General features: G+C 42.2%; 2 protein-coding genes across 6 annotated transcripts in view; one reads left to right on the plus strand and one right to left on the minus strand.

Moving 5' to 3' along the window:
* Positions 1-22,244, plus strand: part of TMPRSS2 (transmembrane serine protease 2) — a 315,898-nt gene that overhangs the window by 20,426 nt on the left and 273,228 nt on the right. For 2 of the 3 annotated variants that reach the window (XM_066177131.1, XM_066177132.1), the window contains one exon: positions 171-1,934. In XM_066177131.1, the coding sequence (XP_066033228.1) occupies positions 171-182 (12 nt within the window). In that variant the 3' untranslated portion in view covers positions 183-1,934. Of the gene's footprint in view, positions 1-170; positions 1,935-22,244 lie in introns of those variants that run through there. The other variant, XR_010719510.1, reaches the window with a different exon arrangement.
* On the minus strand, positions 3,463-22,189 carry LOC136285666 (interferon-induced GTP-binding protein Mx-like). Of its 3 annotated transcripts, none has more exons than XM_066177130.1 (14): positions 22,077-22,189; positions 18,483-18,805; positions 16,787-16,979; positions 15,826-15,963; positions 14,380-14,534; positions 12,522-12,660; positions 11,796-11,994; positions 10,867-10,945; positions 9,816-9,938; positions 8,911-9,052; positions 7,886-8,044; positions 7,342-7,418; positions 5,838-6,074; positions 3,463-3,984 (listed from the first exon to the last, which is right to left on the minus strand). In XM_066177130.1, exons 2-14 carry the CDS (start codon positions 18,765-18,767, stop codon positions 3,751-3,753), a joined length of 2,160 nt encoding a protein of 719 aa, XP_066033227.1. In that variant the 5' UTR covers positions 18,768-18,805; positions 22,077-22,189; the 3' UTR covers positions 3,463-3,750. The 3 variants fall into 3 exon arrangements, with proteins under 3 accessions (XP_066033227.1, XP_066033225.1, XP_066033226.1); XM_066177128.1 differs by lacking the exon at positions 22,077-22,189 and adding an exon at positions 21,872-21,986; XM_066177129.1 differs by lacking the exon at positions 22,077-22,189 and adding an exon at positions 21,044-21,104.

Here is a 22,244-nt window from a genome sequence, read left to right on the forward strand (position 1 = left end):
TCATAAATGTTAAGGCCCCACATCCTGAAACGTGGTTTTCACTTTAAAAAAAGTTAATAAATAAATGTGACTTGCATGATAACTAAGCTGGTTTTTTTGGGAAGCATCCAAGTGATGGCTAAGACAGAACCTGAACCTGTGTTTTCTGTTTCGTTTTGTCTTTTAAACAGGCAAACAGATGACAACACTCTCCTTGCTAATGGATGATCCCGAGGACAGGAATAAATGAAGCCATGGGGGCCTGGGATATTTATTTACTTTGCGGTTGATTTTATTTCTCCTCTTTGATTTTTCTTTTCAAAAGTAACATGAAGGATTGCACACTTGGTTCTGTGCTGGCTACAGTGACAGGTCTTAATCAGTGAAGGATTATCACAATGAGCACCTTTCTTCTCCTTGTGGTGCCTGGCGGAGTCATTCTGTCACCTGCTTGCTGAAAAAGTCTCTCTTTTGTTGAGTAATTTTCTCTTGGTGATCAGGCTTATAATGAGAATTTAAATCACAATTTAATTTCAGATTTTCGTAGCAGGATTCCTGAGACAGTTGGTTTAGTAGTTTTTAAATTAAATGTTAAGTAATGTGAATGTTGAATCTCCAAGCTGCTGGTTGGCAATTTAAAAAGAAGTGATTTTTTTTTTTTTTTAGTATAGAATTACAAAATGGTTTGGGTTGGAAGGGACCTTAAGGATCATCCAGTTCCAACCCCACTGCCATGGGCAGGGACACCTTCCACTATCCCAGGTTGCTCAGAGCCCCATCCAGCCTGGCCTTGGGCACTTGCAGGGATGGACCATCCTCAGCTTCCCTGGGCAACCTGTTCCAGTGCCTCACCACCTTCACAGGGAAGAATTTCTTCCTAAAATCTAATGCAAATGTGCCCTCTTTCAGTCTGATGTCACTACCCCGTGTCCTCTCACTCCATGTCCTTGTCCAAAGTCCCTCTCCAGCTCTCTTATAGGCTCATTAGGGAGTGGAAAAGGTGCTGAGGTCTCCCCAGAGCCTTGTCCAGGCTGAACAACCCCAGCTCTCCCAGCCTGTCTCCCTGTCTGCAGGGGTGCTGCAGCCCTTGGAACACCTTTGTGGTCTCCTCTGGACTTGCTCCAACAGGTCCATGTTGGAGATCCCAGAGCTGGGTGCAGTATTCCAGGTGGGGTCTCAGGAGAGCAGAGGGTGAGGGATATTATATATGAAGGGAATTTTTCATGCACTACAGTACAGGCACAGAAAATAATAATAAAAAAATATCCTGTATATTCAGGTAGTTAAAAATCCTCAGGATCTCAATCAAAGTCAGACTGTTGCAGTCTGGCTGCCTCAGACCTTACAGAAAGTGCTGTTCTGCCTTAAGCTGCTCTGAACCCAAAATGGGCACTTTGATGATGTGGGATTTGGACAGGGATGCCCTGGATAAGGATGTCCCGGACAGGGATGCCCCAGAGCTGCAGCAGGAAGAGTCTCAGTGCTGAGGTCCCTGGCTGAGCACACTGAAGGTGACTTTTGGCCTCTCCCTGCTGTGAAAGGCAAAGGGCAAAGCCAGGCTGCGCTGCACCTCGAGCTGCAGACACACACACACACACACACAGACTGGATGTTTTGTACAAGGAAACACAAGACTGCGTTTCTGCAGGACGAGATGAACTACCTCATTTGTTAAATTTGGCTTCTGATTCCTTACAGCTCTCCTTTACATATCTGCCTGTATGTTTTTAGCAAAATGTAATTCGTATCCGAGTGCCACCTGAACGAGGATTTTGAGAATAATTTATAATCGTGGTAGAGGATCAAAAAGCCATATCAAGTCACTTTGTTAAGAAGGATAAATCTTTATTGAATGAAATGACTCCACTAGTCTTGTTTTCTCTTTTGGTACTGAAATGCAATTATCTTACATGTAAACACTGCACCAAATAAATTGGTTGTTTGTTTTTTTTTAATAGTTTTCCTTATTTGTGCTTTATGTCTGTTTACTTGGAGTTTTTTTGTTTGGTTTTTTATTGTTATTTTTTTGTTGTTGTTGTTTGGGTTTTTTTTTTTTTTTTGTTTTGTTTTGTTTTTTGGAAGCAGTTGCTGGATTCAGAGTATGAAGTGCTTTGAGAGTCTGATTAAAAAAACCAAAACCAACAACAAAGAAACAACTCAAGAGGGTGAGCCAAGAGATTGTTTTAATTCCAATATTTCAGGTCCTTGAACAAACCCAGGGAAAGAGAGCAGGATGTCCAGGAATGCTGAGTGTCTTTGGTGGCTGGGTCTGATGAAGTCACTCTGATTTAATTTAATTAAATAAGGAAGTTTAGCCTGCAGGCAGTGGCTTGAGGGAGTCACACCCTATTTTACCATTCCACCTTGTGCTGCCTGCAGCAACGTGTCCTTGCCTCTCCTCTGTAGGTGTGAGAGGGGTGTTTTCAATAGCACTTGTGCATCAAGTGCATCTTGGGGTGGGGGGTGGGGGGATACTGTGAAATAAAACAAGTTTAAAGTACTTTCAAAACAGAAATTAAAAAATTAGGTTTTTACAGGTATGAGGCACTTTTTCTGTGGCTTCTGACCTGCAGCACTGCGAGTCAATAAGAGCAAAATAATGGGCAGGAAGAAAGGGGAAAGTGGCTCAAGAAGGTGAAGGAACCTGGATGTTGGGGTGAATGCTGTACCAAAAGCGGTACCAGCTGCAGTTCTATGCCCCAGGGACAGACACTTTCTGTCATATCGAGCCTGAGGAGAAGGCTTCTCTTGTAAGGAACTTGGAAATCCCTACATTGCACATTGGTGTAAGCAGTATTTTTTCTAGCTGGATGCAGACATTACTTCTGGTGCTTTTGGCTATTAAACCAAAACTCCCGTGTGAAAGATGTCACGAACACAGTGTGTGATATATTTTGCTTCTGTGGAGTGAAAGAGCTTTTGGGAAGGTTCTCCTTGGCCTGGGGAGGGAAAGGAGAAAGGCAGCAAAGCACAGGCTGAGACACCCTTGTAAAGTTTAACATCCTGGGAGGTTTCTTTCCTTTTGCACATCCAAATCCTGCCCTCTAGTGAGTTGCCCATCAATCCCGAAATTTCAGGTGCTGCTGCGGAGAGCTGAGAGGAATGAGCCACTTGGCCTTCTGCAAATCAAACAGTTGGAAAGGAGACTGAACAGAGCCAATGCCATCCTCTGGATGCACCAGTCACATAAATAAACTTTATTTTCCTTCTATGCTGGAATGGTTTCATGCCTGCTGTGTTGTCCCTCTCTCCCTTCTGGGCTGAGACTTAGTGGTGACACTTTGCAGAGGTGTCTTTTAGGTGATAGCAGGAAAGAGAACAACCCCAGTGAGACAAAAACCACAAAGGGATGTGGGAGATCATGAGTGTCATGCACTAAGCTTCATTGAGGAAAGCTAGATAATTTGATTTCTACTGTTTGTGGATTATACAGCTTCTATCATTCAAAAGAGAAAAAAACAAAACTAAAACCAACAAAACATATAATCCTCAGAGTGCTGGCTTTTTAATGATTATTCCAGCAGTTGAACAGAGTTCATAAAGAAAACACTTAAAAATGGGATAATGTTTATTTAATCACAACTCCCCCAGTGGAGCTCTTTATGCAAAGGCAGCTGTTTGCATATAACTGATTATAGAGAATAAAGAAAAACTGAACACTAGAAATTAGTGTTAAAGGTCTGGGCTGACATTACATTTTTATGGGATTATACTAAATTCTTCCCTAATGCTAGAAGATGGGGAGAAAAAATAAACTTATGAAAAAACAAATTATAACAAGCTGAATTCTCTCAGGTACTGGCAGGCTTTGCTGAGACGGTCAACTCTTTGGCTTAGATAATTCCTGGTTTTAGCAGCTTCAGAGTCCTCCTCAAGGAGAAAGTTAAACTTCTCTTTTTCTTGTAAAAGTTGCAGCATTGAGGTCTGCAGGTTTTCTCCAAAGTCCTGAAGGACAGTAGACAGGATGATCAGAGGTATCTGATTGGAGAGGCGTTTACTTGCTCCCTGCATGATGGGGGAAAAAGAAATGCAAAATACTGAATTGGTAAAAAAGAACTGAAAAATGAAGGGTCTATAGGTAATCTGGTAAAATAAGTGGTTCCAAGGTTTTAAAATGCTGGACTGACAAACTGTTCAAGGAGGGAGTACTGCTGTGAACCAAAAAATGTTTGCAACCAATGTCTTTTGTGCCTGAAATCTAAAAATCAAGTCATGGGGATGTCAGCTGTTGCTTTTGTTCCCTCAGCAAACTAAAGCCAAGGCAGGCTGTTCTCTGCTCAGCCCTGTCAGCTGTCACTGGGACAAGTTATAGGAGGACATTCCTGACAAACAGAACTTGTGCAGAGTTTCTGGTGTCCAACCTTCACTGAATGCTAACAGTATGCTTTGATGTAGGAAATCAGAGATTTCAGTGATTTTTCCTAAAGCTGGAAAATTCCTCTATTAGACGGTGCTGTTTAGATGGTATTTCTGATGAGGTTGTCCTTTTAAGACAGCTTTGGAGGAAGCTTTAACCTTAAGGAGAAATGTCTTCAGCAGTACTGAGACGAGACTGTGCCCACATTACATCTATTGAGATCCCCATGAGATAATCTCCTGCCTGACCTGACCCAACTGCCTGGTTGATTTATGGATGCAAACTGAAATAGATTGACCCAGAAGAGCTTGTGGGACCCTTTCCCCATGGACATCCACAGGGTTTGGGGGCCCAGCTGGTGCTTTTGGGCAACATGAGGTTCTAAACCTCTCCCAGCTCTGGGAAGTGGCTGCCTCCAGCCCTCCTGGTGCTGGGTGAGCACTTAGACCCAAGCGCCTGGCTGCAATTGAGAGCTTCTGTCTTCCTTTTTGTAGTACAACTTGAAAATGGCACTTGAAGGTCTTATGGGCAGCCAAGGACACTTAAGAGCTTCCATGTCATCCAGACTGTATTTGGCTTTGCATAAGTCAGTCCCATGGAGCTGTGGTGCCCTGGCATTTAGGGGTTTGTCAAAAATGGCTCTCAGGGCATTTACAAAAATATTTAACTGCAGATACAGACATAGAGCAGATATGTAGCAAGGTGGGATGGAAGTGCTTCTGCACTTCTTTGTTTCTTGTTTTATGAAAGCCAATGGTTTTCTCTTCGTCAGCCTGAGCAGCCTGACCATTTATAATTGCAGGAATTTGTCACAAAGCCTACTCTTGAAATTCAAAGTGAGCTGCTACCTACCTTCCTGAGTTATTAATATTGAACTTGTTGCTTTCTGAGGGAGCTTTACAACAAAGCAAATCTCAATACTGTGTGCTCTCTTTTCTGTCTTTCTTTAACAGGATCCTTTGTTGAAAGACCCCATTTGTCTTCAGAGACTTCACTTACAGGGTGCTATCTGCAATACAGCAGATGCACTCTGATCTCTACAGACAGCTGAAATATTTTAATGTAACATTTTATTATTGCTCCTCCTGCTGTGGTAGTCTAGGACCTGACTGCAAGCCACTGACACCACTTTCTGCTGGCTGCAGGAATGTGCAGAGTGGCTTGAGCCTGACCTGAGCCAGGCTGGGAGGCAGCTAACAAGTGATTTAGCAGCCAGCTGTTACTCTGGCACCTTCAGGCTTTTCTAATCACCATGTCCTGCATCCTGCAGCTTGCTGATGCTGCCCAGCTTTGCCTTGACACTCTCACCACTCTCAGAAGCTCCAAGTAGTTTGTACAGAAGCTGAACATGAACCTGAATGAGGCACTGAGACACGCCCTGGCCATTCCCTGCCCAGTGCTAGTGAGGCTCTATTGGCTCCAGCAAGATCTGGCTGAGGGGGGTCTCTGCTGTAGCGTTCAGGGAGCAGCAAATCTGCTGTATCACAGCCTGGGAACTCACAGAGAAATAGGCACTGGTGTGAGAAAGCATCTCCACGACAACAGAGGGCTCCTTTGGAGTAGAAAACTGCAGATCTTTCCCCTGGGACACGGTGGGAGCGATTTCTGCCCTGACAGCATTCAGATCACCTATGTAAAGGTCATCCTGGCAGTACACGATTTTCTCCATTTTAAACTGTGCCCGGATGTGGCTTTCAGCCTCTGCTGCTTGTTTCTCTCTAAGGTCTTCAATTTTCACCTAGGAAAGAAAGGAACAAGAAGTTCTGAGACGTTTGCTTCCTTTGGGAAGGTGCCAGTGCTTAGCAGTGCCCCCAGGAAATGGCAAAGTGGGCAGGGTGTCCTTGTGCAGTCCTGTCTAATCCCAGAACATGGGAATATGAGTGAAGATTTGAACTGTGGTCTCTCTGTTGTGAAAGAGCAGGAAAACATGGCAGTTTTGTCTCCTTACACGAGTGGGATCAGTCCAAGCCTGGTGCTTGAAACCCAAAGGAAAACATCTGTTGTCAGCAAACCAACCCTGTGTAACCCCTCTCTGTCTGGTGCTTTATTGCAGCCACCAGATACTTTCTGGCCTTTTTGATACTTCCACCTAAAAATCTGTGGGGGCAGCAAAGTTCCCTCAGTCATGCTCAAATTCCCTTAAAATGCTTTCCTGGCATCCCTAAGAAAACACCTCATCTCTTTTCTCATGTCCAGTGTTGGCCAGAACTTCTTCCCTCTTCATTCCTCTCACTGTGTTACACCTAAAGACCCTGCCTGAACACCTCTGTGTTTGGATGAAATAATTTATTTGTTCACTGTCTGGCTGGCCTGGGAGCTCAGCAGGGTTTGACTATGAAAATGAAACAGCAAACAACCTATTTCACTCACATTTGCCTCTGAATTTCTTTTTTTGGCAGCACACTGCGAGTGGACTTTGTTTCCTGACTGCCAGCATTGCTTCACATCTTTTCCTCAAAGCTCTTTCTGAGAAAAGGCCTTCAAGGACATCTATATCACTGAACTCCACCCCAAAACATGCCAATGCCCAAACTTTGAACAGCCATCTCCTATTTTTTTCATGGCTGGATGATTTTTGATTTGTCTGCTCCTGCTAACTTTCATCAAAGATGAGATTCCAGCACTGGCTAAAACCCTGGCTTGCTTTCAGAGAGGGAAAACCAGTTCAGCACTCTGACAAATCATTGCAGGACTTAAATCTGAAATTAATGTTAAACTCTACAAGGCAACCACACCAGGTTTTCTTTGCATTGTGTTGCAAACATCAAGAATGTGAGCAGAATGAATAAAGAATGTATATATTAGATCTTGTCAAAGTTGTGCAAAATGCACTTTCATTAGTGCCATTATAATCATGCTATCATTGTCTGGCTCTTTCTTATTTCCCTGCAAGAAATTCCACACTTGCATAAGGGTAATGCAGTGAGGCAGGTACCATAAGCATGGATGTATTTACAAATGCCATTCTGTCTTTTGAGAATCTCAGCTTACAGGTGGTGCCTCACCTTGGCAGCTCTGCTCAGATTGTGAAAATTAGCAAAATGCTTGTTAGCAAGTTCCATAAATTTATCTTCAACCAGTCCTAAGGGAAGAACAGAGAGACAAAGTCAGATAAGTAAATGAGGGTTTTAAGGTATTGTTAATATGAGACTTGGGGGATTACTCATTTTCTGTATTCATTCAGAAATAGCTGAGCTGCTGTTCTGGTGCACTCTGCATTTATGACACACACAAACAAGTAGAAATTTAGATTTCCAGGTCCAAGAGTGTGACCACTTAACACCAGCTACCACGAGTACTTGCTGTGTTATTTATTATATATTTATTTTCTACCTCCATTCCAAGAGCCATTGGGAAAAGTATTAACAAGTGCTGGAGGCCACGTGTAGAGATTGAAGGCTCCAGAGAAGGAGCAATCCCCAAGCTGAATCAGATTTACTTCCACACTCTGAAGGATCCTGAGAGCATCAGTGAGAGCTGATGATTTTCTCCTGGAAAATAAACTTGTGGGGCCCAGCAGAGTCCCCCACACAAGAGCCTGGACCATACTCATTGCTTTGTTCAGGATCTCCATGGCTGGCAGCTCCAGTTCTCTGATCTGCTCTTTTATGATGTCCTCAAAAGTCCTGTAGCTGTTGAAGCCTGGGAACTCCCTCCCACGGTACTGGTCTTCATATTTCCACACTTTATCAGGGATACTTTTTTTAGCTGTAATGGTAAAATAACATTGCTTTGCTACTAAATCACTCCATGTATACATTTTGGGTTTAAAAATTAGGTCTATTTCTCCTCTTTGAGTTTTTCTTGAGAGGAAAAACTACTGAGATGGTTTTTTGTTACCACAGCACAGAGCTAACACCTGAATGAGCCCATCTCACACATTGCAACAAGCATCTGACTGACAGAGATTATGACAGGCCACAAAAATTATTGTTCTTCTTGGTATTTTTACCCTCTCAGAAGTAGCTGGCCATTACCAGTCACTTCCAAGTTTAAAAACAACCCTGAACAAAACAAATCCCCAAGCTCACTAAACACTTTATCCAGGGAATCTACTGTTGAGTAGTTATTTTTATTTAGGATACCACAGTCAATGTTTCTTTGTTGATATTATGCAAATTTGCTAATTTTTTTTTGTATGAGGTATCAGCCCAGAGCTAAAGTGGAACAAACCCCACCCAGATTCTAAAATGTTGATAACAAAATAAAAAAAACAACCCCCCCAAAACATTAAGAATAATAATAAACATTATTATCTAGATTGTTATTAATTATTACTATTCATTGGTGTTGCTGTTATTTAGAAGAATGGTTCAGGAAATCACCAGCAAATGCTGTGCCAGTGTCTTGATTTTATTGCTGTGCTGGGGGAAGAGAGACAAGCACTGACCTCTCTGTAATGACATCATTTAACACAAATTCTCTCTGTGTCCCCAAAACAACACCACAGATTGATGCTCCTGCCTTCTTGCTCTTAACTCCCTTGAGTAATATTTACTGAAGATGCTGTGCCTGGGTTTAAAAGCGAGGGGATGTGGTCTCAGGTGAGCTGCCAGGGTGGGTTCTGTGCTTACCCCTCAAAGTAAACTCCAGGAGAATCACGCCCCAGGTGCGGAATTCCTTGCGGATCCTGGTGAACAGCCTGACTTCATCTCCAAACAGCTGCTCCTCCCCGCGTGTGCTCCGAGAGATTTCTTGGTTAAAGATCTTGATCAGCTGCAGTGAATGGAACAACAAGCAGGCAATTTAGTGAAGTTTCATCTCTTCAGATTAATTTGTGGATCTTAAGTAAATCTGCAGTCGTTTGATGTTAAAGCAGGTACACAGTTAATAAAAAAAAAAAATCTCTTTCTTACTTCTTTTATGCTCTTAGCTCCTGGTTGGTTTGTGGTTCTTATTTTTTTTTATTCCACTCAAACTGTCACAGCTAGAGGAGAACAAACTCGATACTCTTTTGTTTCTCCCCCTGCAGACTTCTAGAACCGTTTACTAAACTCTAATAGGCCAGACTTGCATGAAGTCTGCTGAGCTTCCAGAAACACCTCTAATGCCTCCTGAAGGCTTACTCAGGGAGACACTCCCTGAGATGAGGCACATAGATGGACTCGCAAACCACACTTTGAAATCAGGAATACATTTGATCTTACGAGTGCTGTAGACGATGGGTACCCTTCAAAGTGTTGAGCAGGAAGGAGTTTAAGTTTTCCCTTGCTGAGATGCTTGATTCTGACCCAATCAACCAAGTTGTTTAGTTTTCTTGTCCCATAATCACAGGAAAAACAAATTGCTAGAAGGCGCCACGAGCTCCTGTGCTCCATTATTTTTGCAGGTGTGGTTTGTCTATGTGACCCTCACTGAAATGATGGATACCACAAACTTCCCATGGTGGTCCATGCGGACATTTTGACAATTTCGGGCAGTTTCTTTTTCTTCCACAGTCACCTCCTTGCTCTGCTCTGTGACCGGCACTGATACTTACGTCTGTGAGGAAAAACAGCTTCTCAGACTCTGTTTGGGGTGTGCCTCGATTGTACCTTTGAAGATCCTGTAATGTTTTGTGGAGGGTGTCACGGATTTGGCTCTCCAGTGCTGGCATAGTTTTCTGGGGAGGAGACAGAGAAGAAGGACACTGAGACAGGTTGAACCTTTTTTGGAAGGAAAACAAAATCCCTCTAAGAGTGACCTACACCTGCGCAGGATCTTTGCTGTTTTTACAAATCCAAGAGCTTGCTGTCAGTGTTCCATGTGTGATATTGGGATAACATGGAAGAGCAAATATGGCATTTATTGAGGGAATGCAGGAGGCAGGATCTCCCTGAGGGATCAGGCTGGACCTCACTGAGAGTTGGGCAGAATAGCTGCAAGTTTAGGCCAAGAATTCACTCACAGTGAGCTAAAAATCAATCTCCTCACAGGTTGTGCCAGGGAAGTGGTGACTGCTCAATTCCTGATAAATACCTGATGGAACATGGCTGTTTAGTTGCTTATTTCCTGTAAATTTACTTTTTTTTTTTTTTTTCTCCTCTGAGACTGAATTTAGATGTTCCCTATATTTTAGCATCTTCTCTTAATGGAATAAGATATATTGCATGCAGATAGATTTATACCAAATTAAATATTTTGACATTAGTATATTAACAAAATAGAACATCTGGATGTTTTGAAGACATTTTCAGTTGAATAGAAATCACTGTCTCAGTAAGCTGACAGCAGTAACTTGTCACCCAGGTGATCAACACTCATAAACAAGAAGAACTATCACAGCTGCCATTGAAAAGGCAGAAATTATGAGTCACAAATGGATGAAATAATTTGCTTATTGTTGATCTGCAGTTAAAAGGCAAATCTTAGGACACAGCATGAGGCTTTTTACCTCTGCCTCTCAGTTCAGTTTGTTCTCAGATCACAGAGTTGAAGGATCCTTAAGCAAATAAAGATGAAATCCAACTGCAGTCCAAGGTTGAAGGGCTGAACTTGTTTTTAGGTAATAACTGATACAAACAGCTCAGTGTGGGACCTCTGTTACTTACAATAATGTGTTTCACAAGTTCATTTGTGAGCTTCTCTGCCAGATGGGGGATAGTAGCCTTTCCTTGATCCATAATAGCCCTGTGGAAAAAAAAAAAAAAAGGAGAAAGTGGGTTTGGATAGCCAGGCTGTGCAGGGCAAGGGAGCAGCACTGATGCTCTGCTCTGTTTTCACTAATCCTATTTCACAATTTGAGTAAAGAAAGGGTCTCTGGACCATGATGGTGCAGATGTGGTGACAGCCTAGGACTCTCTGGGCATGTTTATTCAAGAGTTGTTTGACAGCTACTGTCTGAGCAAAGGGAAACAGAGAAAAATCTGGAAAATGGAAATTCTAACAGCAGATTAATGGGCTGTTCTATTATTTCTTTGTGTGTGAAGTTCACTGATTCAAAACCCTTGTCAGCTGTCATTCTCTGTATTATGATTGATTTGCTGCTGAGTCATCTGGGAAGCCTGTGCCCTCAGCACAGCTTTGCTTTCTCATTTTGTTCCTCCACATTTTCCAGTGAATAGAAATACTTCAGTGCCTGTCTTGAAGTGCTCAAATGCTTTAACTTGAATTCTTTGGGACTATTTGGGACTTCTGAAGTTCATAGCACTTCCCCCATATAGTTTGCATCAAAAAAATAAAACAAAACAAAACAAAACAAAACAAAACAACCAAACCCAAGAAAAAAACATTTTAAAAAGTTTATTCAATGTGTAAAAATCTTCTGGGTTACTGAAACACAACCCTACATGGGCAATGAGAAATATTGAGTATAACTAATACTCAATATATAGTATATAAAGTATATATGCTATGTATTATTACACTCAACATAAAGTATAACTGTTTGCAACCCCTAAGTTAAATCCCAGTAAATCAACAGGAAGTTTTGAGGTGACTTTAACATGTTTTTGATAGGAAACTTTTGTGTGAGGAGTACCTGAAATGTTTGTGATTCTCAAAGAAGTGTCTCTCCTGTTGGAGTGCAGCAGCCAAGGTCAGTCTGTTGTGGATGTCCTGCTGCCCACGGCACTTCACAACCATGTAGCCTTTTTTGAGGGGGATTACCCTGTTTTGCAGGATGTTAACGATGACCTGCTCAGTCCCCCTGTCCACCAGGTCGGGTTTGGTGAGGATTCCTGTGAAATTAAAAGAGAAAGTTAACCACCAAGCAGGAACGCTCTGTACCATGTTTTATAAAGCAATTTTTTTTTTTTTTTTTTGCTATTCTCTCTCCTAGAAAGCTCTCAGCTGCTGGGCTGTAAAACTCACTCTGCAGTTGGCCTCCCACCATGGCTTTTGCTTTGCAAACCATTTTTTAACAGGCAAAAAGCAAAGCTTTTTTACCATTAACTTCAGTTCAACTACCATTAACTGAGATTTACAGCTTCCTGTTATTCATAACAGGAGTGCCAGCATGACACCAAAGTAAGGGATTCTTGGAGCTGCTCAAGAACTGTGACTAGAAATACTTGCAAGCATATTTCTTTAGGCTGGTTTTTTGTTTGTTTGTTTGTTTGAGGTTTGTTTGGTTTTTTTTTTCTGTTTCCTCTTCTTCTAGTAGCTAATTTCACAGATCTAGTGTAGAACACTGAACATCAGACCTCATGGGGGGGGAAAAAAGATTTGGCCTCCTTTACAGCTCATATGTTAAAAATTATCTCACCTATTGTCCTTTCTCCAGTGGGGTCCACCTCTTGAGCCATTTTCAATGCTTCTGTTGTTGCAATATCCACATTACATGGCACCACTACCAAATTGATAGTCTCTTTGCGGCCAATGAGTTTTTTAAGTAGTATTTTAATCTGCAATTCAACACAGCAGTGAGGAGGTTCAGTGAAATCAGACATTTGCCCATAGGATGTGACAATATCTAGCAATATGAGCCACTGCCTGATGACATTAAATGCCACATATGCTGAGGATAGTGTTACATGCTAGAGGATGGCATGGAAAGGGGTCAGCAGAGGAATGCAGACTCTTTTCTTATGTCAGGATAAATCCAAACATCTGGCATGAATGAGACCAGACCAGTGTTGTTAAGCCTGTCTTGACTGCTACGTGGAGTTTAACCTCTTGTGCATATATAATCTTTCATTATGGGAATATTAAAGGTATTTGATATCTAATTACATGTAAGAAAATCAGGTTTTGATGTGTAGGTACCCACTTACAGAAAGAAAACAAGCTCAATTATGCTGATAAATCTCAAATTTTTATCTCTGAAAGGAGCACAAATGTCTTTGGCTTATTCTTCGATGGAATATTTCTAAGAAAAAGCCAACACTGAAGATTCACGTGACGTGTAGTTGGTGTTTTCTGTTTCAATGCCAAACTAAATGAGTTCCTCGTAATTTGTGTTTTACAGAAGATTTACAGAGCTCTATTGTGCTTATCCCACAGTAAATTAATTCTTTTTTTTTTTCCTTGAATTTTGGTAAAGATGCCCCTCTTTTCTACTTCCACCTATCCTGGTTTCTAACAGGCTGCAATACTGTAGACTCCATCTCTGGAGTGTGCAGACAGCTGGGGACAATGGAAATATTTGGATTTTATCACATCTGCTGCTTTCTTCTCAATACAACAGAAAGATTGCTATCTAACTGTGGCATTAAATTACTCTCCTCCCAGCAAATAAAGCCCAGACAAGCCGATCTTGTCTCATTTCTATTTGGTACATCTAGTTTAGTTTGGGCTCCTCTTATTCTAAGTTCCCATTCAAAGGTATTTTAGGAAAAACTACCCACCCAGCTCCTGCACATCACCCTCACTGCAGGCCTTATCCAACCAGAGTTTTATTTCCATTCCCCAGTTTTGTTGGAACCCTGGGCACCGAGAATTTTAGACTTTCTGTGCTAACAGGCACTGACCCCCAAGAAAACACCGCATTTGACCTGAGGCCTTGGAAGAGGCTTCCAAAATTGAGTGACAGCACCGGGATTGTGGGTGTGTAGTTGAATAGAAGTGTGTGATATCATATGGTGGAAAACTTAGAGTTTAAGGTTTTAGACTATAGTGACATATATATAGCAAGATGGAGGATTTAGGGTGTAGGCTCAGTCCTTCTTTTTCACCTTCTTCTTCCTGAGTTTGGGTGGTATTTTGTAATTGGGCAGAAAATTCCACATTGCGGGGCAATGGGTGTTTGGTTATTGGGTTAAAAGTAAAAATAATTTAGGCGTTCTTTCCTAATTGGACAGTTTGTGCTTAAAAGACCTTGGAAAGGGTTAGAGACAGAGCCACTTTCCGTTTTGTTAGCTAGAACTCACAGCTTGTGAGACTGTAACATAGATAAGAATTAATAAACATCTGAGTCTGAACATGAACTGCATCTTTCAAGCATTTAATCCCAGCTCTAACAGAAGAAAAAGAGATAACAAACCCATACAGTATTTCTTCTAAAAGCAGACAGAGGAAGAGCAGAGATCCCCTCCACTTATTCTGTTTACTTCACAGAAGGTCTGCTGGGAGCCCACAAGGGATGAGACCCTGGGCACAGATTGGCACAAGGGGCTGAGTTTTACCTGGTCCCCGATGTCTTTTGGCTGGTCCCCCACGGCCACCCTGGCAATTCCAGGAAGATCAATTAGTGTCAGATCTGGGACATCAGGGGACCCAACTTCTAGGGAAATTAAGCGCCCGCTAATGGCAGCTCTAGGACCGGCCAACATGTCCTGGGCTGTGGGAAGAGCAAGGCAATGAATACAAGCTTCAAATGATGCATCAAACCAAAGCTGAGCACAAAGACTTTGAAAAGTACCAATTACCACCTCAGGTTCTTTCAGGCTTGTCTTTTTCTTTCAGATCCAGCTACACACTTAAATCCACTTATGCAAAAATCTAAGGACATTATCATGCAGAACAAGCTGATGTGAAGTCCTGTTGGAATATGAGCTGTAATATTTTACAGAGCTTATATTTATGGACTCTTGTGTATGCAGACAAACTACATGTAAATAAACCAAAACGAAAGGGATCAGATAAAATACTGGTCAGTCATAGAAATGCTTCTTCAACAACAAGAGATTTTGTAAGCATTAATTAATCCTTGGGTGCCGTGAAAGAAAAACAGGTGTTGTTCTATATTCTTCCCATTTTGATAGGGAGATTGAGAGTAAATTGTCCCAGATGCTACAAGGCCATAATGCTTGAACTGTGAACACAGAGAAGCAAGGAAACCCCACACTCATTCTCATAAGAGATTTTCAGCTCTTTAATCACCTTACTTAATTCATACCAACTGCCTGGCCAGTTTTGAGAATATCCAAAGAATGTATTGAAAAGCTAATTTAAAAAAATTAGAAAGAATGACAATTTGTAGAGCTGTGCTGGTCAAGGAAGGAAGGACAATCCAACTTTACACTCAGGGCAAGTGCTTACTGCCCTGTGGGTAAAGAACATTGATTTCTTACCCAGCATGAAATGCCACAACATTAAAGCTGAGACAAGTGAAGGGCAGTGAATGAGCCCATGGTCACAGCACCTGGCAGAATCTCTCTGTCCTCCACTCTGCCTTCTTGCAATTTTCTCCAAAATAATAAGATTTCCAGCTAGAGACACCTCAAGCACTCTCTGGGCTTTTGAACTGATGACAGGATCCATTTAGGTTCCATGTTTTCAACTTGACAGACAACCTTCCCCAAACCAGGAAGACACCACCCAGGTAAGGACACAGCCTGAGCCTTTATCATGGATCAGGATAAAAGGATCATGGATCTAGTGGGTGGCATCCCTGCACGAGGTGTTGGAACTAGAAGACCTTTAAGGTCCCTTCCAATCCAGGCCATTCTGGGATCATCATCATAGATCATCTCCACCACTGAAGCACTGGTACAGCTCCCTTGAGAGTTTTGCTGACCCAGTTTCCTTTGCTCTGGACCCAACTCTTGGTGTTATTCCATAATCACCGTGGATGCTGCTCAGACTAAGAGAAGGATTCAGAGGAGTTGGAGCCAGCCAAATCCACTCACCTTGCCTTATTGCCCTGTCCACCTCAGAGGCATTCTGGAGCTCCATGGTGACATTTTGGTAGGAGATCTTCCCTTGCCATGCGTGGCCTTCAGGCAGCCTCCTGAGTTTGAGTTCCAAGGGACACCGAGTGACAATACCTGCAGCAGTTCCAAAGGCAGAAATTGTGCATGAAACACGGCCTTGAAGGGTGTGGTGTACACTGCGTTGCCTAAGGTTTCACACAAAAAAGCATGGAAATGTTCCAAGAGATGCTGCCAGAGGGGACTTGTCCAACTTCCTGCTAAGGGCAGGATTGTCACCAGTGCTAGATGAGGTCAACCATGGCTCTTCCCAGATCTGAAGACCTCCACAGATGGAGTTTTGCACCTCTCTGGATGATCTGTTTCACTGCTGCAACTAAATCCTTAGAAAAACCATTCCATAACTCCAGCCTGAAAGACTAGATTATATTGTAAACTCACATGGAAATTGCAGAATTTATGTGTACAAAAATACATACACATTGTGGAAAAGCTGGAAAGAGCTGGAAAGTGGATCTTCTTGAGCTATAAAGTCTTCCAACAATCATCTCTGACTTAAATAATGTTTTAAGTAAAGATCTTTGTACAGTTTTTACACATAATAATAACAATAATAAAGGTTTCTGTAAGAAAATGTTGTTTTAAAAACCTAAAACAACCCCAAAAGCAAATTTAGAAACTTTTTCCATGCAAAATTAAAATTCTGCTGCATTGCTGCTTTCTGGGAAATGGACAGAGTCAGCTGGGACAATTACACTACACTTCTTACTCCTTGTCTCTTGACCACCTGGAACATGTGCCTTGGATTTACCCTGTGGTGACTCACTCGCACCTCCATTTCTCAGTCATGGAGTCATCCAATTCTAGATTAAAAAAAAAAAAACAACAAAATCCCTTCCATCTCACATCAAAGTGAAAATGTAAGGAAGTGAATTCTTACCATTGCCTCTGGGGAGAGGAACACCAGACAGAGCTTCGAGGACAGAACTCTTCCCAGAGCTCTGGTCTCCAATCACAGCAATTGCAGGCAAGGACAAGTCCTTTTCTATCCCAAGAGCTCTCAGGCTGTCAACAAGATCAATGCAGGGTCGGATCTTCTCCTCATATTGGTTGGACAAGGTGTGTTCTGCAGCCTGTTAGAGTTAAACTTACAGTGAATTTTTCACAATTAAAAAAAAAAAAAGACACATTTTCTATTCGTTGTTCTTTAGTAAAAGTTATTTACTGGCATCAAGCTCTAGTTCATATCACTGTGCATCCTTGTATCTCCATGTAATAAACATGTGCCTGTAAATATGAAAGAAACAGTTGAGGTTGGCTCACATACTATCTCTAGTACTAATACCAAATTTTGGGAGCCATCCTGAGAAGGTAAAAAACAACATTACTAAGTGTGCTTTGTTAATTTTTTTAACAACAGGTTTTTTTTTAATAACTGCCATTTTGTTCCACTCATCCACAGATGTACTGAAGCATGTGTATGCAAATGAAGACTGATCCCAGAAATCACTGAGTTTGGTAAAAAATAGCTTATTAGATCTTTGTTTCAGAGTTTGAAGATATAGCTTGTGCACAGACACCAAAAGAGTTCTGCTCTAATGTACTTAACAGGTGGCTGCAATCTTTTAGATCACCATGGCTCTTCCTTCTTTCCCTCATTTCAGGCTCACATAAGGCATGAAATATGAGTGGGCTGTTTTAAATGACTGATTATTGTCATTTTCTGGGTTTGATTCAGGTCCAGATATTAACACAGGGTCTTCACTTACATGAAAACAAACCAAATGATTTCCACTCTTTGGCAAAACTGGTCCATCTGCTGTTAAATATGCTCAGCTAAAATATATAAAGATCAGCTTGGTCTTTTCTCCCTGTTCCTCTCTCCGTGTTCCAGTCTGACTGCTGCATTTAGGGATGCAATTTTGGGAACACCAATATGTTTCAGACATATTGGGCCAGGCACATTCAAACCTAACTTTTTGAAAAGAAAAATTGAATTTTCCCTCCATCAGTTTTATCCAAGAAAAATACCTCCAGAAGTATGTCTATGGACCAGATGTACTCAAGGAAAGCAGATTAGCAGATTTTTTGGTTAAGATGAGGAAGGCAGAACACATTCCTGGAGCCAGGCATTTTAAAGCCCTTTTTGGTAACCCCTGCCCACTCTCTTCACTACAATGTTTAATAGCTAGTAAATTCTCAAAAAACTTCAATAACTATGTCACAGATTTAAAACCCATCTGTGTTCAGTGAAAAATATCCAAGCAGGTTATTATTAAACTTTTTTGTGCATTTCTGTTGAGGGTTGAAGAGCCTCAAGGAAAAAAAAAACACAGAGCTTTTATAATTTCTGTTCAACATTTGTTACTAGGATGGAAGCAGACACATGCCACACATTGAATTGGCCTCCAGGCTGCAGCCATCTCTTTTTTCAGACCTGCATTATCAATGTCTGCAGATTAATTGCGGGTACCTGTCTTCCTACTTACATGAAGAGCTGCTAGGCCTCATCCCAAAACTTCTCCTTAGACCTAACAAGTGCAGATTGCCCAAAGAGACAAAGGAGTTAATTTTGGGGCATGAAGTGAAACAACAGAGTAAGAGTTGGGAGGATCTGTGCCCTCTCCTTGCCTTACTTTGTCCTCTTCTCCAAAAATCTCATTCTCCAAGTCATTCTGTTCATATTTAGGTCCTCTCTCAAGCACATCCTCTGGCACCACAGCATCTTCTGGTTCTGGCGGGAGAGGCACTGCAGCGGCTTCTAATGGTTTCACAAAAGAAAATACAAACCCCTCTTTCTTTGGGGTATTTTTGGTTCTTTCAAAAGGTTGAGGTTGTTTGAACGCTGCTTTCATTTTATCCATGGCCTGCTGATTTTGTAGGCTTCCACACGAGTTGTTCACAAGTGGTTCACGAAACATTGGTCACTGCCTGCTCCAGCCACTCGGAGGTGCAGCCTCTGAAACCAAACACAGTGAGTGACTCCACCTTGCAACAGTGACCAGAGCAAAGAAAATCAAACATCACCTTTATTTCCTGATCCAAACCCTTGGTAGGTACCGAGCGCCACAGCTCTTTACAAATCACTAAAATTGGTCTGCAGAGGACAGGCTTGAAACATTTTTCCCTGCCTCTCTTATCCTTTTTTTTTTGTTTTTAGGTATTAAGAAGAAAAAAGAAAAAAAAGCCACGGGGAAAAAAACAGTATTTGTTTTCTGGGAAAAGGAAATTACAACAGTTTTTGCAAAAAGACGATCCTCCTCAATGAAATATTTTGCTGAAAGGTGTTTGGAGAAGCTCAATGAGTATCGGGGCAGGACTGGAGGGAGTGTGAATCCTTAACCTCCTGGGGTCAGAAGTGTAGGGCTGTGGGCTCCAATCCATAGTCTGCTAAGTGGCCATCTCACCTCTTTTGTGAAAGAAATACCTGTCAGAAGAAAGTCTGACACCTGTTTTCGAAGTTCTGTATCTTGGTCCTCTCCTCTATATCTTAAAACCCTCTGCCAAGAGCAGACCTTTCTTCACATGATGTTAGAGAAGGGAGGACTAGGGGCTTTTTATTTCCTCGTTCAGCATTTCATTATGGAGAAGTTCTGTTTTCTATGGGCGACCGAGGAAGTTAGTGGCTTTTGGCGCAACATTATCCAGGGAAGGGGATTTCCAGAGAGAGTGATTTAAGGAAGAAAAAAACCCCAAGAGTCCTTTATCAAGCCTCCCTCTGCCAAAACCAAGATCTGTTTAACTCAAGGACTTCAGAAAAGAAATTAGGAGAACCACATCTTTGCTAGAAATAACTTCCTGCTCTATTAATTTTTTTTGGTTGAATTAAGTTCACAGGTTTTCTAATCTCAGATGCCAAAATAGGATGATCAGACACAATGTGGACTATACTTTCAATGTGTGAAACAAGTTTAGAAAAAGCACACATATTGTAGCAGAGCAATTGAGAGAAGGTTGTGGGCCAGGCACAAGGAACTGGACACAGTGTGGGCATTTATAATTCGATTTATAGCTAATACAGTATGTAAACATTGCGATATCAAAACAACAGCTCTATCATCTATTACAATGGATTATAATCAGGTCATGGTCCTTCTGCTGAGTCACAAGTGAGACCCCCCCCTTGCTTCCAAAACTTCTGAGAGCAGTCTGGGTGCAACCTGCTCCACTTAGTCCCAGATTTGCTTAGCAGTCCAACCCAGTCTAAAGGGTTACACTGTGAGCAGGCTCAGGTGGAAATGTGCAGATTTACAGTCTTTGGCCTTGCACAATTCATTATTGCAAAGCCACAAAGCACCTCTGGAGCTACTTTGGGATTTTATGTCAGTATGTAGGTGGACCTTGGGTATTTTAACACCTGTCCAAAAGCGTTGGAGCTGGAGGTCCCTTGTGGGCATCCCTGGTGGGGGTGGGGAGAGGAGGGCATGGGGAGGGGGGGAAATCAACCCAGAAACTGTCCAGCAACTTCCTGACACCAGGTTTGCCCTGTTGTATATCCTTCTTGTGGCCAATGTGCACCAAAGTCAATCATAAACATCTTAGTTCCCGATCTCTCGAATGAATTAATTCTGAAAACGTCCAGACACCCTGCAATACCCACCTGGTGTGTTTACTCAGGACAAACCCCGTGGCCATCACGGAGGTGGAAGGGATGTGGGGAACGCTGAGGACGCATGAGGAGACCCGACTATCTTCAGTCACCCTTTACAAACATGGAGATGGGGTGCAGACCACAGGGTGTGCACACACACACAAGACATACCTGCAGCCAGCACCAGAATAAACAACCGTGTGGATTCCTGAGCCTACACGGCTGTTCTTCCCTGAAAGGGTGAGTGGGTTCTGTGACCCTTCCCTGTGCCATATGGCCATAGCGATTTCTTTGTGTACAGAGGCGTGACAACATGGGAGGGAAGAAAGGAGGAGAGGAAAACAAACAAACAAAAAAGCTGCGATTGTAAAGAACCCTTCTACAATGGGCCAGAATCCACATATGAAACACGGCACCAGGATGACGCGTGGTACTGGAAGTCTGTCAACAATTCCCTCTCACCAGAGCCGCCCCTGCCTGCTTTGTCGGGACAATACTGACTTCCTCGAGCTGCACCTTTAGAATTTGCCTGCCTGTGTGTGGGAAGCCTCTCGCAGCACAACACGAAGCGCTCTGCTGCACACCCACACCTGCGCGAACACCGACCTGCCGATGGCTCTGAAGAGTCGTCGCTTTGTTTTTCTGCAAAGATCCTTTGGCTTTGCATCTGTAGGAGACGAAAAGCCCCTTCTAAAAAAATCCCCTCTCAAACCCAAGGTGCAGAGCTGCACTGCTGAACCCAAACAGCTCGGATTTATTCACTCGCTATCCAGCCAGAGGAGCACATGGACTTCTGGCTGACACATCCTGTGACTTCAGGATATTTGGGTAAACCTCACAGTTGCTGTGTTGTATGTTTATTAACTCTAGCTGTCTTCTCATAAAGAAGATGAAGCAGTGCAAAGTTTATGATCCGACTCATAAGTAATGCTGGCTAGATCATCTTGCTGAATAATGGCTTTTAAAAAATCCCAAAAAACCAAAACCCACCAAAACCCACCAAAACCCACCAAAACCCACCAAAAACCACCAAAAACCACCAAAACCCACCAAAAACTAACAAAAACAAACAAAACAAACAAACAATCAAAAAAAAACCCCTATATGCCATATCTCAGTTACCTCCTTTTAAAGAGGAAATAATACTAACATATTTTCTTTTTTTTTCCACCCCAGAAAAAGAAAAGAAAGAAAAAAAGAAAAGAAAAGAAAAGAAAAGAAAAGAAAAGAAAAGAAAAGAAAAGAAAAGAAAAGAAAAGAAAAGAAAAGAAAAGAAAAGAAAAGAAAAGAAAAGAAAAGAAAATCCTGCTCCTGGTGACTCTGTTTAATCACACTTACTTTAGACACTTTATGCAGCCTTGTCACATTAGAAGGAATGAGGATAACAGTAAAATTTGCATTACCCTTTTCAGAAGAAGGAAGGAAGCAACTTACCCTTGTAAGTGTCCCGTGGAAAGGAGGAGCAATGACTTTCTGAAACTTCTTCAGATTATTTTTTATTTACAGGCTCCACCTTCCCATTACGACAAGAGACAGCAGAAACGAAACTAATTATCACAGGAGAAATACTTGGCTTCTGTGGAAATGACCAGGCTGTTTCAAAAGACAGAGTTGCCACAAGTGGGCACCCCTTGCTTACCTTGCACCTGGTTCAATTAAGGGCATGGATATCTCATCTTAACACATGAATTGTGTCCACAGTGAATGGGGGGACCTCACAGCCAGAAGTTCCAAGAGCCAGAGAATCCTAGGATGGTTTGGGAAGGACATAAAGACGATCCTGTTCCACCTCTCTGCCACAGGCAGG

The sequence above is a fragment of the Chamaea fasciata genome, unplaced genomic scaffold (assembly GCF_029207755.1).
Source record: "Chamaea fasciata isolate MVZ Bird 193981 ecotype frontalis unplaced genomic scaffold, bChaFas1.0.hap1 SCAF_2, whole genome shotgun sequence".
NCBI lineage: Eukaryota > Metazoa > Chordata > Aves > Passeriformes > Sylviidae > Chamaea > Chamaea fasciata.

What these genes read in the sequence shown, in the direction of transcription:
- LOC136285666 (XM_066177130.1), bottom strand. Translation starts at nt 18,767, where the DNA reads ATGTTTCGTGAACCACTTGTGAACAACTCGTGTGGAAGCCTACAAAAT. An exon ending in CCTGGAGTTTACTTTGAGGG is followed by an intron (nt 8,045 to 8,910) that starts GTAAGCACAGAA and finishes TTACCATTACAG; the next exon opens with CTAAAAAAAGTATCCCTGAT. An exon ending in ATCTGAGCAGAGCTGCCAAG is followed by an intron (nt 6,075 to 7,341) that starts GTGAGGCACCAC and finishes TTTCTTTCCTAG; the next exon opens with GTGAAAATTGAAGACCTTAG.